Here is a 13,891-nt window from a genome sequence, read left to right as displayed (position 1 = left end):
GGCCAGCCTGTTGGCAAACTAGAAAGCACCTGACAGATGCTAGTCAGCTGACACCACAGTCTCCACACAGCTTGGCCCAACTCAGTGAAGTGAAATCAAGTCACCCTGGTAAAACATCCATGGAGACCAGCCTCCTGTCTGCACAATGCCCCTTTGCCCAAAGTATATCTGTTCCCACTGACCTTACCTCCTTGCTAACCATATCTACCTTGTCCTTAAACCCCACTGGGCAGTTCTTTTCAGGGCCACTGTAAGGAGAACAAGCAATCAGCGTCCACCCAGACCTCCCAATGCTTGCCTGCTTGTCTGCCATCAAGCTCCTCACCTATGCCTAAAGGCCTGATGCAGGTGCTGGTGACACTGGTGCCCACCTCACAAGGATTACAGGCCAGGTCCTCAATTTTTTCCTCGGTAGCTACACTGGTTCCTGTCTGCTCTCTTGCCTTGAGATCTGGCTCACAACTCCTTCCCCCCTCCACCTTCAATCACCTCAGAGGCTTCAGTACTCAGACACTAAGTCCTCTCGCCCATGGTCCTGTCAGATCAGATCTTCCTGATTCCCCACAACCCCACAAGCAGTCACCAAAGCTCCTCCATTTTAAAGACCCTAAACTAAAACCTTTTATTAATCTCTGTGACTTCTTAGTTCTCTCCCCAAATCTTTGCTTTACTCTCTTCTGTACTGTGGACCCTCGGTCCTACCCAAGTCTCCCTGGCTGACAGCTCCTGCAGCCCTCTGTCCTCACTTCCTCCTGACACAACATTACTGACCACTCATGACTTCTATGAATGGTGCTCCCTGGTCCCTCATACCTCTGGGACCAGGTGTCTGCCTCTTACCCTTTCTTCTTTCTGCTCTCCAAAAGCCCAGCTCATTTTCTCCCTCTATACCCACAGCCCATTTCTTTTCTCCTTGGCACCACCAGCAGCCTTATAACCAGTCCATGTCTCTACCTTGAATCTGTAGACTACTACAGAAGACCCCTTACCAGCCTCCCTAACTCCAGCTGGGAGTTAGCCTTAGCAAGAGAGAACATCCTAAAGCACAAACCTCCCATATTATTTCTCTTTTAAATCCCTCAGTGAAGAACTCAAAACTCCATAGTCTGGAATACCAAAGCCTCCTTCCCCAGTCTTCCTGCCCTCCCTGCCCAACCCAGATCCTCACATATGGCCCTGCTCCTTGAAGATGCCAGAAACCTCGTTCATCCAACTCTCAGTGCTAATTGGATTTCTGGTCTCCAGTTGAGGATCCTCTCTTTTTGCTGCCAACCTCACCATCAGTGCTTGTGTGTCCTGGGCACCATCCCCTGGATCATCACTCTGGTCTTGCAGGAGAGACGTTGATACATTCCTCCAGGCAGACTCCATGTTCACCTGGACCTCTCTGTCTCTGCAATACACTTAGCCTCTCACATTTCCAGCTCCCTCCTTCCAACCTCCACCCTTCAGATATACTGGCTGCCTCCTACTCACCCCTTCCAACTTTCTCACAGATTCCCCTATGGCTCCGACTACTTCTTGGTATGGTTTATTTGTGTGCTGGCCTCACTCTTGTGGGACTATGGGATGCTTGAGTGAAAGAGTAAAGGTAGGATTAGTGACTGGAAATCTGACAAGATGGACGGAGCAATGTTGGCAAGGGTAGCAAGAAGACGGAAGGAAACACCGGCTTTCCATCTCACTGAATCATTCACATCACACCTGGCCCTGCTGGGCCCTTTACTCCTGCCTCCACAGCTCCACATGCAACTACAGTGGGAGGAGAATAACACACTGACTTCTGGGAAACCCTTGGCCCATGCCAGTATCTGGCAATGATGCCCTGTAGGACCACCGAATGGGGAAAAAAGCAGGCTGACCTTTGCCCCAGAACACAATATTAAATCTTGCTAAACACATTGTCTGCCACTTCATTCTGCCTGAAATTCCCTTTCCAGTTCCCATCTCATTCCCCAAATTGCCAAAGAGGCATGAGCCTTTTCAACCTTCCAAAGCCCAGTGATGATGTCCCCACTTGAGACCAAGTCCTCCACTCCGTGCAGGGTGGCCCTCTGGGCATGATGGTGCAAGTCTGTTCTGGACCTCAGCTTGCTGGCAATCGCAGGACCGAGATGTGAACCCAGGCCTGAGGCTTCCAGGTGCAGGGCCCACAGCCACTCTGCAGCTCAAGCACTGACTTCTCCAGGGCACTAGCTCCTGCAGAGGCTCTGCTGAATGTTCTTCCTAATAGCACCTTCCAGTCCATAGTGCACAGAACTGGCTGAAACTCAGCAGGTAGAAAACCATGGCCACAAGTTACTGGAACTTGCTGCAGACAGCAAGCATTGTACTGAGTTCTTATAGAACTGTTGTAAGATTAAAAACTAGGATTGTCTCCATTTTTCAATGAGATACTTGAAGCATAAAGGGAATATATAACTTGTCCAAGGTTTCTACGATGAGTCAGGCAAAGCCAGACTCAACTGCAACCCTGTCAGACCAGAGCCCTTGCCCTTCAGCATTGAGGGACAGCAATCAGCAGTTCAGATTTGATAGGGTCGAGCAGAGCACAGACGATGCCCATTTCCAGCACATTCTAAGAACAGCATATCACTCCACGTTGAAACTAATGACAGATACGGTCTAACATTTAAACTGGCCTCTCAGGACCTGTAGTTGTGTAGGCTAGGAACTGGGTATGATGGACAGATTTCCTAGGAAATGGGGTGGGGATAAAACGCTACTCTGAAATGTGCCTGCTTAGAAGGCTGAAGGCACCAAGACTTGGCAGACAGACCTCTGTCACATGAGGCCCCACCCTGTGCCCAGGAACCAGGAATCCACACATGCCTTGCAACCCAATCCACCACAATATGAAGGGGGATCTGAGCCACACTGGGTAAGCTAAACACAGCTGCGAACTATTATGCTGCAAAGTTACATCTGCACTAACTTGCCAACTCTTGATAAAGCTGGTCACTTGTCCCCAGAATCAGCAGTGATGGCTCCATTTGTGTGACTTCCAATTTCCTTTTACTCACTACCTGCAGATCTTCCTCTGAGTCCTGGGATGAGGCTCTTGTGGTCCCCCTTGCAGAAACAAACTGAAGTCCCACAAGCCATAGTTCTGCTCTCACCCCCATAACCAACACCATGTGAAAATTTGCCTCTTCAAAAGACTGAGCTCACCCAGTAAAGTCTTTGCTCTGGGAGGATGGGGCTACATTGCAAAACAGGCATCCTGCTGCTGATACTCACTCAGCTGGTACGCCCTTGGCGATGGGCCTGAACCCAGCCACATTATGCTGTGTTGTGGCACTGTGCCTCTCATTTGGTTATTCATTCCTTCTCCACTCATTCAGCAGCTATTTATTGAACATCAACTGTGATCCAGGCACTAGGATTACAGCAGGGCCTCTCAGGGTGAGGCCTCCAAAACCAGTGAGCATAACTCTCCTTTTCTGCCTTGGGGCTGCCAAAGATCTTTTGGGGCAAAGCCAAGGAAGAAGGACCACCTGGTGTGTAAAAGAGAAAAGAGAGCACAAAAGGAACCAACTACAAACAGAATTCCAAAGAAATGAGAAACTTCAAACAGCAGCCTGCTAGTTAGTAGTGATTCTGATATTATTTTAAAATAATACATATATGCATATCTATGTATATATACACCCATACACATATATGATGGGATAATGAAAAAAGTAATATTGTTAGAAACCAAAGTGTCACTGTAAAAGTACAAAAAAAAAAAACAAGATAATTAAGGTTCAAAAGGCCTAGCAGAAGCTTACTATCTATCTTATCACACAGCTCAGAATCTGCATATTATCTTTTTTTTTCCCCATTTCTACTGGCAAAACCAAGCCACAGAGACAAACCCAAAGTTAATAGGATGGGGAAATACACACCACTTACAGCAAAGACATGGCAAGCATGAAGAAAGAATAATTATGTTCTAGCCAGGTGCCAGTGGCTTTTGCCTGTAATCGTAGCTAGTTGGGAGGCTGAGATCATGGGTGTGTGTGTGGGGGGGGGGGGGGGGGGGAGGGGGCAGTAGCAGGACTTTCCAATAATGGCTTAAGAGCTAAAACTAAACATCTGAAGACTTCCTTCCTGATCCAACTTCATGGGATAAAGAGGACAACAGTGAAACAGTGGCAGTCTCTTAATACATGCTGTAATGTGAGTTACCTATGAAATATAACACATTGTTCCTAAAAGAACCAAAATCCAATCAAACCTTTGAGTTAACTTGCAGTGAAAAGAAAATAAGAGCTAGTAGATATATCACCAGGAGGAAGCAGAGTGTTCAGACTGTGGACTATTACACAGTGCAGGGGGCCTAGTCTTTGACAAGTTAAGGATGTAACAGAGAGGAAGAAGGGTGGCCCACACCAGAACAAAGGAGGAATTTGAGAAACATGATGGCCACATGCAACATGCTGGCTCATGACTTCAGCAGCTATAGATACCATTATTGTTTATGTGTTTCATTTACTTTATATATTTGAGATAACTGGGAAAATGTGAATTTTTCCCAATTAGATCCCAAAGAATTACTGCTAGTTGTGGTAGGTGTTACGCAAGAATAGCTTTTAAGATTTGCACCTGAAGTTTGGAGAAGGAAAATACTTGCTATGCATTTGCTTTCAGAGATTTCTGGAAACAAAAAGAGGTAAATGAAGCAAATACAGCCAAATCTTAATAATTATTCAATTTGTATAAGTATAGAAGTGTTCATCTCTCTCTTGTTAACAACAAACACTTCTATAGAATATGAGGGAGAGAAAATATGAGAGGAGACTATGAGGCAGAAAGATGGGAGAATGGTAGAGTAGGGTATTTGTCCTAGAGTAAACAAAGGCTTCTGATGGGTGGGACAATAGTCCCAGTAGCAACAATGACCATAATAGCAACAGAAGCTATGAATTCCCACTCCTGCTGTCAGATTCAAATCTCACTCCCTCACTTAGCAACTAGGACAAGTCGCTGTAGTAGTTACATGATCTGAGCTTAAGTTTCTCTTTCTTTAAATGGACTTGAAAGTGTATGTCATTAAAGAAGGTGGCACATACAGTCTGGCCACTTAGTACCATGCTCTGTATGTAATACAGTCTGCTTTGCATGTAGAAATGATGACAGAGAGGTGACATAGTTACCAAAGGTCCCCATCATTGAAGTTCCAGAATTGCTCTGACTGCCTAAACCTGTTAGCTAAGTGCCTGTGACAGGCAGTTTCAAAATGTCTCCCATGATTTCCACTTGCTGGTGCTCAGCTCTTGTGCCACCTCCTTCCTTATGGACTGGGCTGATCTATAAAGCTAGTAAGACACTGGGAAGAGGAGATGACTCCCAAGGCCAGCTCAGAAACATCATCATAGCTTCTGCTTGCTTTCCCTGATTGTTTATTCTTTTTTTTTGGGGGGGGGGGTGGTCCGGCCATGGGGTCTGAACTCTGGGTCTGGGTGCTGTTCCTCAGCTCTTCAGCTCAAGGCTAGCGTTCTACCACTTGAGCCACAGTGCCTCTTCCGGCTTTTTGCTTATGTGGTGCTGAGGAATCAAACCCAGGGCCTCATGCATGCAAGGCCACTGAGCCACCTTCCCAGCCCTGATTGTTTATTCTTTGGAATGTTATCTCCTAGGCTACAAGGACATTCCCACGCCACAGGACAGTCAATTGGTCCTATGGAAGGTTCCATATATCAAGAACTGAGGCCACCACTAACAGCCAGGACAAACTGATGAGGTGTCAGGTGAGTACCACTACAGAAACAAGCCTCCAGCCCCAGCTATACCTTCAGAGGACGGCAGACCTAGTCCATTTCCTGACTGTAGCCTTCTAAGAAGGCTGAAAATGAGGCCACTCCTATATCTGGCCCCACAGAAACTGAGAGATGTTTTCAGCTCTCAGTTGGGGGAGCATTCGTTATACAGCAACAGAGGATTAATATGTAACAGGTTACAGTACTTCCTCCTGTTCCCAATATATAAAATGAACACAGCAACAGCAGGTACATGGTAAGAACTAATCCAAGGTGCCTGGCCTATAGTCTGCACACTGCCCAAGCCTACAGCAGCATCCATCCACTTAAAAACCTGTGTTCATGCATGGGTCCACAGGGCATTCAGATATAGAGGCCTGGCAAACCAACCAGGGCCACAGAAGCAAGCATCTGAGTAGGTAGGATCTCTGCCCTCTGCCCTCAGGTAGCTACCTTCCTGGCAGCACCAAAGACTCGTGACTGCGGGTGAAATGGCTTCAGGTTCAAATCTCTCCCACTTCCCTCTTCAAAGCGAGTGTCCATGACATACATCTATACATGTGAACATCTTCTTCCAGAACCATCCCTAACACCATTCCCAAATGTCCAGATCTCACCAGAACATTTTGTAGCCAGATTCCAAAGGCAGGAATCTTACCTCTCCTGATCTCTCCTCTTGCTATGTACCCCCCACTCAGTATTAATAGCAGAGAGCAAGACTATAACTCTCAGAGAGGGGTAGAGAAAGCAGAGACCTGAGGCCAGCTGGCAAACTGGTCAGGTGGGAAAAGCACCTGTTGCCTTCCAGAGAACCCCAGAAGTCCACAGCACTTAAGCAAAACCCAGTCAGCACCAATATTCACCCCCTACCCCTCTACCCCTCCACCCCCACAGGATCTTACAGGTCTAGGGAGGGTGTATATGCTGTTTCCTCCACAAGGGAGCCCAGTACAATGGGTGTATTCCTGTCATCAGATATGGGAGCCACATGTGTCACACTTGTCAGACACTGTCTAGACTCAAACAGGCCTGGACCACATCCTGACTATAGAGCCTGTGGCCCAAATTATTCTTCTGAACTGAGAGTGCTCTCAGTCAGTAGTAATCAGACAAAGACAAAGCTTTATGGAATTAGAATTTCACAAAACACATTTCTTCTGGTCTTATAGTCAACTGTATCCTTAGTTCTCACCCTTGACCATGTATATTGGTAAGTTGTTTAAAAGCAGGTCCTCAGACTCATTCTAAGCCTGTGCAGTCAGAATCTCCAACAAGAAAGCCCTTTCTCTGTATTTCTTTTCATTCTGAAATTCAACTGGGTTTGAGAGACACTGGTCTACAGGCCTCCTGATCTCCTGGGACCCCAGTGACTCCTGGTGCCCGTGGTGCTCACAGCTGCTAGCCTCTTCTTCCTCTAAAGTCTCACTATATCCAACTTCCAACTGTGCTTTACTCGTGCCCTTCCCACTCTAGGGTGTTCTAGCCACATCATGGCAGGCATCCTCCAAAGGAAAAATTCCAGTTTTCAGTCTGCTAACAATAACAGCTGCAGAAGAGCCAGGGCAGTTCCCAGACTCCTTTGAACCATGGCTTTGATGATGAGGTATAAGCCCTTAGCATGTCATATGCCCAAAAAGTTCAAGACTGGGTTTCTCCAGATGGCTCCAAACAATCACTCTGAATGCTCACTTTGCACCTGGTTAACTTTTACAAAATAGTACTGATTGGTTTCCAGACCACAGTGAAGGTTCAGATCCCATGCAGGCATATGGAGAGAGAGAGAGAGAAAGAGTTTGAGAGAGAGAGTGTGTAGTAGTGTGTGGGACTGGCCACCCCATGTTTCCAAAGCTGTCCTCTAAACTAAACTCCTGAAGGCTAACATTCCACTTTAATGTCTAGTTAAAACTTGACACAAGACATGCCCTGACAAGGTACATAGCCACATTATGGTGCCTAGGAGAAGAGTCTCGATCTTGGCCTTGCTGACAGACAACACACACACATACCCTACTTCCCTCCCACAATCTGCCTGGACAGTGATGCTAGCTGCCTGAAAACCCGGGATATGCAGGACAAAGAACAAAAACCCCAAATGTCTACACTGTTCCAGATCACAGCTAAGCAGAGGACATCAGAAATGCCTTAGTTGAGACCGAAGATAACCCTCACACCAAACTCCACCCAAGAGCTCCAAGAGGTAGGGGTTGTTTATTAGAAACAATGAATTGTTCCACATTAGGGAAAAAAAAAAAAAAAAAAACAGAAAAAGATGAAGTCAGCCAGTTCAAACAAGCACACAGAGGTTGGCTCCCCAAGCGTAATGGACAGAACACACACAAACTCAAACTGCCACGACATCTTCAGGTACATGCTGAGAACAGCCAGCACATGGTTTCGTTGGAATTTGTAATAAATCGATACCTGCTCTGGAGAGGCTTAGATACTTTGTCTGGCTTTTATTGGGACATACAGTCACTCTCAGTCTCACAGTCATTGTACTGCAAAGCTAGGAATGTTCTAGAATTGGGTTGCAGCAAACACTTTGGCCTATCCTCCCACCATACTTTCACTCTCCTTTTCTGAGATCTACACCTCATCCCCAAGGATGATGCCCCAGTCCTGTTTATTCATCTTAACCTCAGGTGACTGGACTGGCAATGGACACAACTAAACTGGGCTAGCCTGGGATATCTGCTTAAACGGGGATCATGTAGATGTGGTCCTTTGGGGAGGTCAAATAGGATGTACAGATGGGAAAGCAGGCAGGAGAGAGGGCACAAAAGCAGGAATTGGAGCCTGCCCATGTCTTGAAGGGCCCTCCAGGCTGCCCATACATGGTTCTGTGAGGTGACCTCTCTCCTGGGGATAAAGTTCTCTTCTGCCTATTCAGCTACTTTGAAATGGATTTCTGTTATTTGGTAGCAAAAACATGAAACCTTGGAGAAAATAACTAAAGCCTCATTGTTACCAATTGCCAGACATTTCCAGGAATTTTTAAAGACTAAAATCAACTCTTTTCCCATTACTGTTTCTAAAAACATACATACACTTTTAACATAAAATATGTAAGCATTTTGCTATGGCAACTGGTTTCAATAACAAGCAAGGCGGCCACCAAGAATGTGGGATCAGCAAAAAGGAAGGCCTCTAGAATACACCCTCACATGCCTTTCCTGACACTCTTTGGCCAGGGCAGCCTGGGACACGGAGGAGTAGATCTATGCTGACTCTCTGGCATCAGGCCTGGGGTAATGACTGCTCAACATGCCTGCATACACCAGACAACTGGCTTTCTCTACAGAACCCCAACACTAGACTCAAACAATGGGCAGCAGTGAAAATGGAAAGAGGTCTAAACCTATAACACACCATCTATAGATTCCAAGAGAGAAAGTGAGAAAATGAGTCACTCCGAGAGGGACTGACTGTACTCTCTTTTCCCACCACAGCATTAGTGAGAGAGTAATAAAGGGCGAAGTACAGACCTCCGGCTGGATGGCTTTAAACACGGGGATGTCCATGAGAGTGATCTGGCTCTGAAACAAAAGAGAGTCATGTTAGGAAATGCTAGACATCAAAGACAACTGCCATATCACTTCAGACCCAGAAGCTATACTCCTCTCATGACAGAATAGAGCAAAAGAGAGCACTTCTTATTAATTCAAATTCCTTTAATGGATAAATGCATAAAACTTTCATTTTAACTGATGGTTATTACATGATGGGTATTACATGGTAGTTTGAAACATGTATATATATGTTGTGTAATGTTTAAGTTAAATCAGGTTAAATATATCTATCTTCTGAAGCATTTACCATTTCTTTATGGTAAAAACATTCCAAATCCTTTCTTTTGGCTTTGTGAGATGCACAGTACACAGTTGCTGTCTATAGTCACCATACTGTGAAACAACCCCACTACAACTTCTCTCTCCTACTAACAGTGACCTGGTCCCCACTGATCGGCCTCTCCCTACCCCGCCCTCCTCTGCTCCTCATTCCATCATTCCACTTTCAACTTCTCTAAGAGTAACTTCTTAAGATTCCACATAGTAGTGAGATCATACTCTGTCTTTCTGTGCCTGGCTAACGTCACTAACATAATGCCCTCCCATTCCATCCACACTGTCACAAATAACAGGATTCTGTGCTTTGCTGAATATTATTCCTTCTGTGTACATACCAAAGTTTTCTGATCTATGCATCAACTGATAGACACTTAGGCTAATTCCATTTCTTGCCTATTATAAATAGTGCTGCAATAAACATGGGAATTCGGGTGTCTCTGGCATACTGATTTTTTTTAGATTTACACTCAAAAGTGGGAGTGGCCAGGTCATACATAGTTCTATTTTTAACTTTCTGGGGAACCTCCATACTGTTTTCTGTAACAGCTACACCAATTTACATTCTTACTAAAGTGTATGAGGGTTTCCTAGTCTCTAAGTCCCTGCCAACACTTGTTACCTTTTCAATTAACAGCCATTCTTCCTGGAGTAAGAAAGTATCTCACTCTGGTATTGACTTGCATTTGCCTAATGGTGGCTGATGCTGAGGATTCTTTCAGGTTCCTGCTGGTCATTTATAGGCTTTCTTTTGACAAATGTCTATTTTTGACCATTTATTAATCAGGTTTTAGGGTTATGTTTATTGCTATTGAGGTTTTAAAAGTTGCTTATACATTCTAGACAAATAACCCCATGCTAGTGTATAGGTTGTCTCTTTACTTTTTTTTCTTTGCCAGTCCTAAGGTTTGAACTCAGGGCCTGGGTGCTGTCCCTGAGCTTTTGTGCTCAAGTCTAGCACTCTACCACTTCAGTCACAGCTCCACTCCAGCTTTTCTTGTAGTTTAGCAGAGATAGGAATATCACGGACTTTCCTGCCTGGGCTGGCTTTGAGCTACAATCCTCATATCTCAGCCTTCTGAGTAGCTAGGATTATAGGCATGAGCCACTGGCACCTCTCTTGTCTCTTCACTTTGATGATTATTTCCTTCACAATACAAAAGCTTTCTTCAGGTCCTATAATCTTAGTCATCTATTACTGCTTTCATTTCTGTGCTTTTGAGGTTTTATTAAAAAACAAAAACAAAAAACCTTGCCCATTCCAATGTCCTGAAGCATTTCCTCTGTGTTTTCTTCTAGTATTTCATAGTTTCAGGTCTTACATTTAAGTCTTTAATCTGTTTCAAGTTGGGTTTTTATAGCTGGTGAGAGATAAGGGAAATTTCTGAAATGCCTCTCCCATCCCTTTCCCACCTCATAAATCCCCATCCACACCCTTCTTTCTGACTGTGAGATGAACTTTCAACTAAAAAGTTAACAGAGTTACTTGGAGGGTGGGACCCAGGGTAAGGGAACATTTTTTTTTTAGTTTGGAAATTTTTGCGCTGTATTGATTTTTATTTCACGAATGAATTACTTTTCTAATTTAAAAAGTTGTCTTAAGTGATACAAGTTGTTTACATGTATAAAAACAGAACAATGAAACTTGAAATTGTTTTGGAAACAGGAAAAGGGTGGAGGTGAGTGGGGGTGTGATTGATTAGGATGCATTGTATACAGGTGTGGGAATGTTCCAATGGAACCCCCTTATATGACTAATGTATGCTAATTTTCAAAGTTGGGGTTAAATACTAAAAATCAGAATGATAAACAAGGATTTTATACACTACTCTAAATTTAAATTTATTTTTAAATTGTGGCTTGAAGAAATTATACTTGTCTTTTGATAAGTTTACATTATATGGTAACATGCTATTCAAGATGTCTAAGTCCCTGAACCATTCACTCATAGAGATCGGTACAAAACAGAGCGCACACCCTGGAAAGCTTCCATGGCAATCTGATACAGCCACACATATCTGTCATATTTTCTAAGTATCAGGCCTCAACAGACTGGAAATGAAAGAACTGGTTGGTCCTTTACCACAGTCAGTTTAATGCCACCAATGCCATCATTAGAGAAAAAATAAATGTATCAAGTTAAAAGGCCATCCTCAGAATTAGAAAATCATCTAGGGACAGCAAAAAAAGACATCCTTGCTGACAATTCTATCTCCTTCCACTTGTCACATGGGATAACAGATGTCAGTTAACAACAGGCCTCTGTGACAGGCCAGGGAAAAGGAAGAGCGGAGGACCTTTGGATGCCTTTATCCACTGAACCTGTCCAGTGGAGCAAACTTGGGGTCTGTAATCCATAGAGCCTGGGGGTATATCTCGACACTGTCACCTAATAGCAATGCTCTCTGGCATATGACTTAACTTCTCCAGTCTCAAGTGCCACATCTAGAAAGTGGTGACAGTAACACTTATCCTTCAGGACCTTGGTGAAAATTTAAAATAAGGGTGTAGAATACCTGGTGCCTAACAGATGCTCAATAAATATATGAAGGAAGAGATAAAGATTAGCAAAAGGCGAGTCACAGAGATGGAGCCATGAATCAGCATGTGAACTTATGACTCGAAACCAATACAGGAACTAAGAAACAAGGCAGTGCTGGCTTGGATGGTCACCCATGCACTGAAGCTACTTCAGAGAAAAGTGAAAGGAGGTGGTAAAATTGAGGCAGCAAAAAGCCTCCTGTCAAAAATACACTTAGAAAAAACAATACATAAGGTGTGTCGCCACTGACTACAATCCAGGGCTCAGGTACAGAACTGTAGCCAGCTCTTGGCAGTAGTTTGAGACCACTGGGATCTTGGAAAGCACAAGACACAGGCCAAGGATGAATGGGAGAAGGAATGAGCAGGAGCTTCAGCCTCTTTGTCCCCTAGCAGGGGATAGCGCTCCTTGTGGGCACAGAGGTGAAATGCTAATGGAAGCATGGCAAGCCAACAGAAGGTGGCACAAGGGGAATCCAGGCTCTTCCATGCCAGTTCCTGCTCTGTGGCAAGGGGGCAGATGACATCAACAGAACCTTCCAGCCCAGGTGATCTGGGTATGGAATAGCTTGTGAGCCCCACAGGCCTACAGGCCCTGTCCTAGTCTACAGCTGCAGAGCTCAGAGCTATGTCCTGGGCAGGGCAGTACAAACAGACTTCCATTTCTTCTGCCAGACTCATCAGGATTGTTAGTAAAGTGCTCCTGATATTTGCATTAATTCTGCCACACTGGGGAACAGAAAGGCCTGGTGAAAACAGGAGATTTGAGCTAAAAGCTCAGAGGGTCTTGGAAATCTCTCCTGCTGTTCAAGTTAACTCCTCCTATCCAGGAGAACCAGTAGGATGTTTGCAGTGTCATTTAGGAAAATGAGAAAACTTCCTTTCCACTGACATCCATTCTAGACTTTGCTACTAAATTTCTAGGTTTGGGGAAGGGCATTAATGCCAACCTTATATTCTGAGCTGTTTTGGATAGCTTAAGTTTAGAAATCTTCTGATCTCTGCTCAGACCCTAGGTCAAAAAGTGTGTTTAGGTGTACTACACAACCTCACAACAGGCAGTGGCACCAGACAAAAATAGATTGGTTGTCCTGGCACCTAGTGAGGGGTTTATAAAGGACTCCCTCATCCTTAACGGCTCAACCTTGACCAAAATGGATGTAGGATACAGCCTGAGGCTATACTAACTAAAATACTCTGGTAAAAGTTACCAGAGTATGAGCTTCATGCCATTTTATCCCAATGCCAAAGTACTGTAAAGAGATTGCTGCTTGTGAGGTGTGCAAGGCAGAGGCAGCCTGTCATACACATCATACACCTGAAGGGAGAGGTGGTCATCGGGAGGTCTGAGGGGTGAGGCCAGGACCCGTCCCATACTTGTTTCTAATCAGTAAGTGCACCCAGTAATGGAGCTGAACAGAAACACTCATGACTAAGTCTCTTAGTGGCTTCTTTTTGGGGAAATAAAGCCTTGATACAGAGTGTCCCAGAAAGCTGTCACCTGGCAATACCTCCCTTAGTCCTAGTCCCTTCTGGCCAGGACCCTCTACAAAACCCAGGTTTTTAAGGGAAATGGCCAGTTACAACATTACAAAACCTTTCAGTAGAGAAGAATCCTACAGATTGGAAAACTATTGGACAAGTCACAGTGTGGCTCCCTCCCTACAGAGAAAGGGGTAAGCTAGTTGAATAGCCAAAAAGAAAAAAAAGTGGATTTTATAATTGGTGACGATAGCTTTTCTCGCCTCTAGGGGTGTTTGA

The 13,891-nt window shown here is 44.7% G+C and overlaps 1 protein-coding gene across 3 annotated transcripts in view; it reads right to left on the bottom strand.

The window, feature by feature from the left end:
* Positions 1–13,891, bottom strand: part of Ralgps1 (Ral GEF with PH domain and SH3 binding motif 1) — a 242,208-nt gene that overhangs the window by 189,175 nt on the left and 39,142 nt on the right. For all 3 annotated transcript variants that reach the window (XM_042680986.1, XM_042680987.1, XM_042680988.1), the window contains exon 4: positions 9,230–9,280. In XM_042680986.1, the coding sequence (XP_042536920.1) occupies positions 9,230–9,280 (51 nt within the window). The remainder of the gene's footprint in view (positions 1–9,229; positions 9,281–13,891) is intronic.

This window comes from Dipodomys spectabilis, unplaced genomic scaffold, assembly GCF_019054845.1.
Source record: "Dipodomys spectabilis isolate Male_0828 unplaced genomic scaffold, ASM1905484v1 ptg000067l, whole genome shotgun sequence".
Lineage (NCBI taxonomy): Eukaryota > Metazoa > Chordata > Mammalia > Rodentia > Heteromyidae > Dipodomys > Dipodomys spectabilis.
This window is presented reverse-complemented; position numbering and strand designations above follow the sequence as displayed.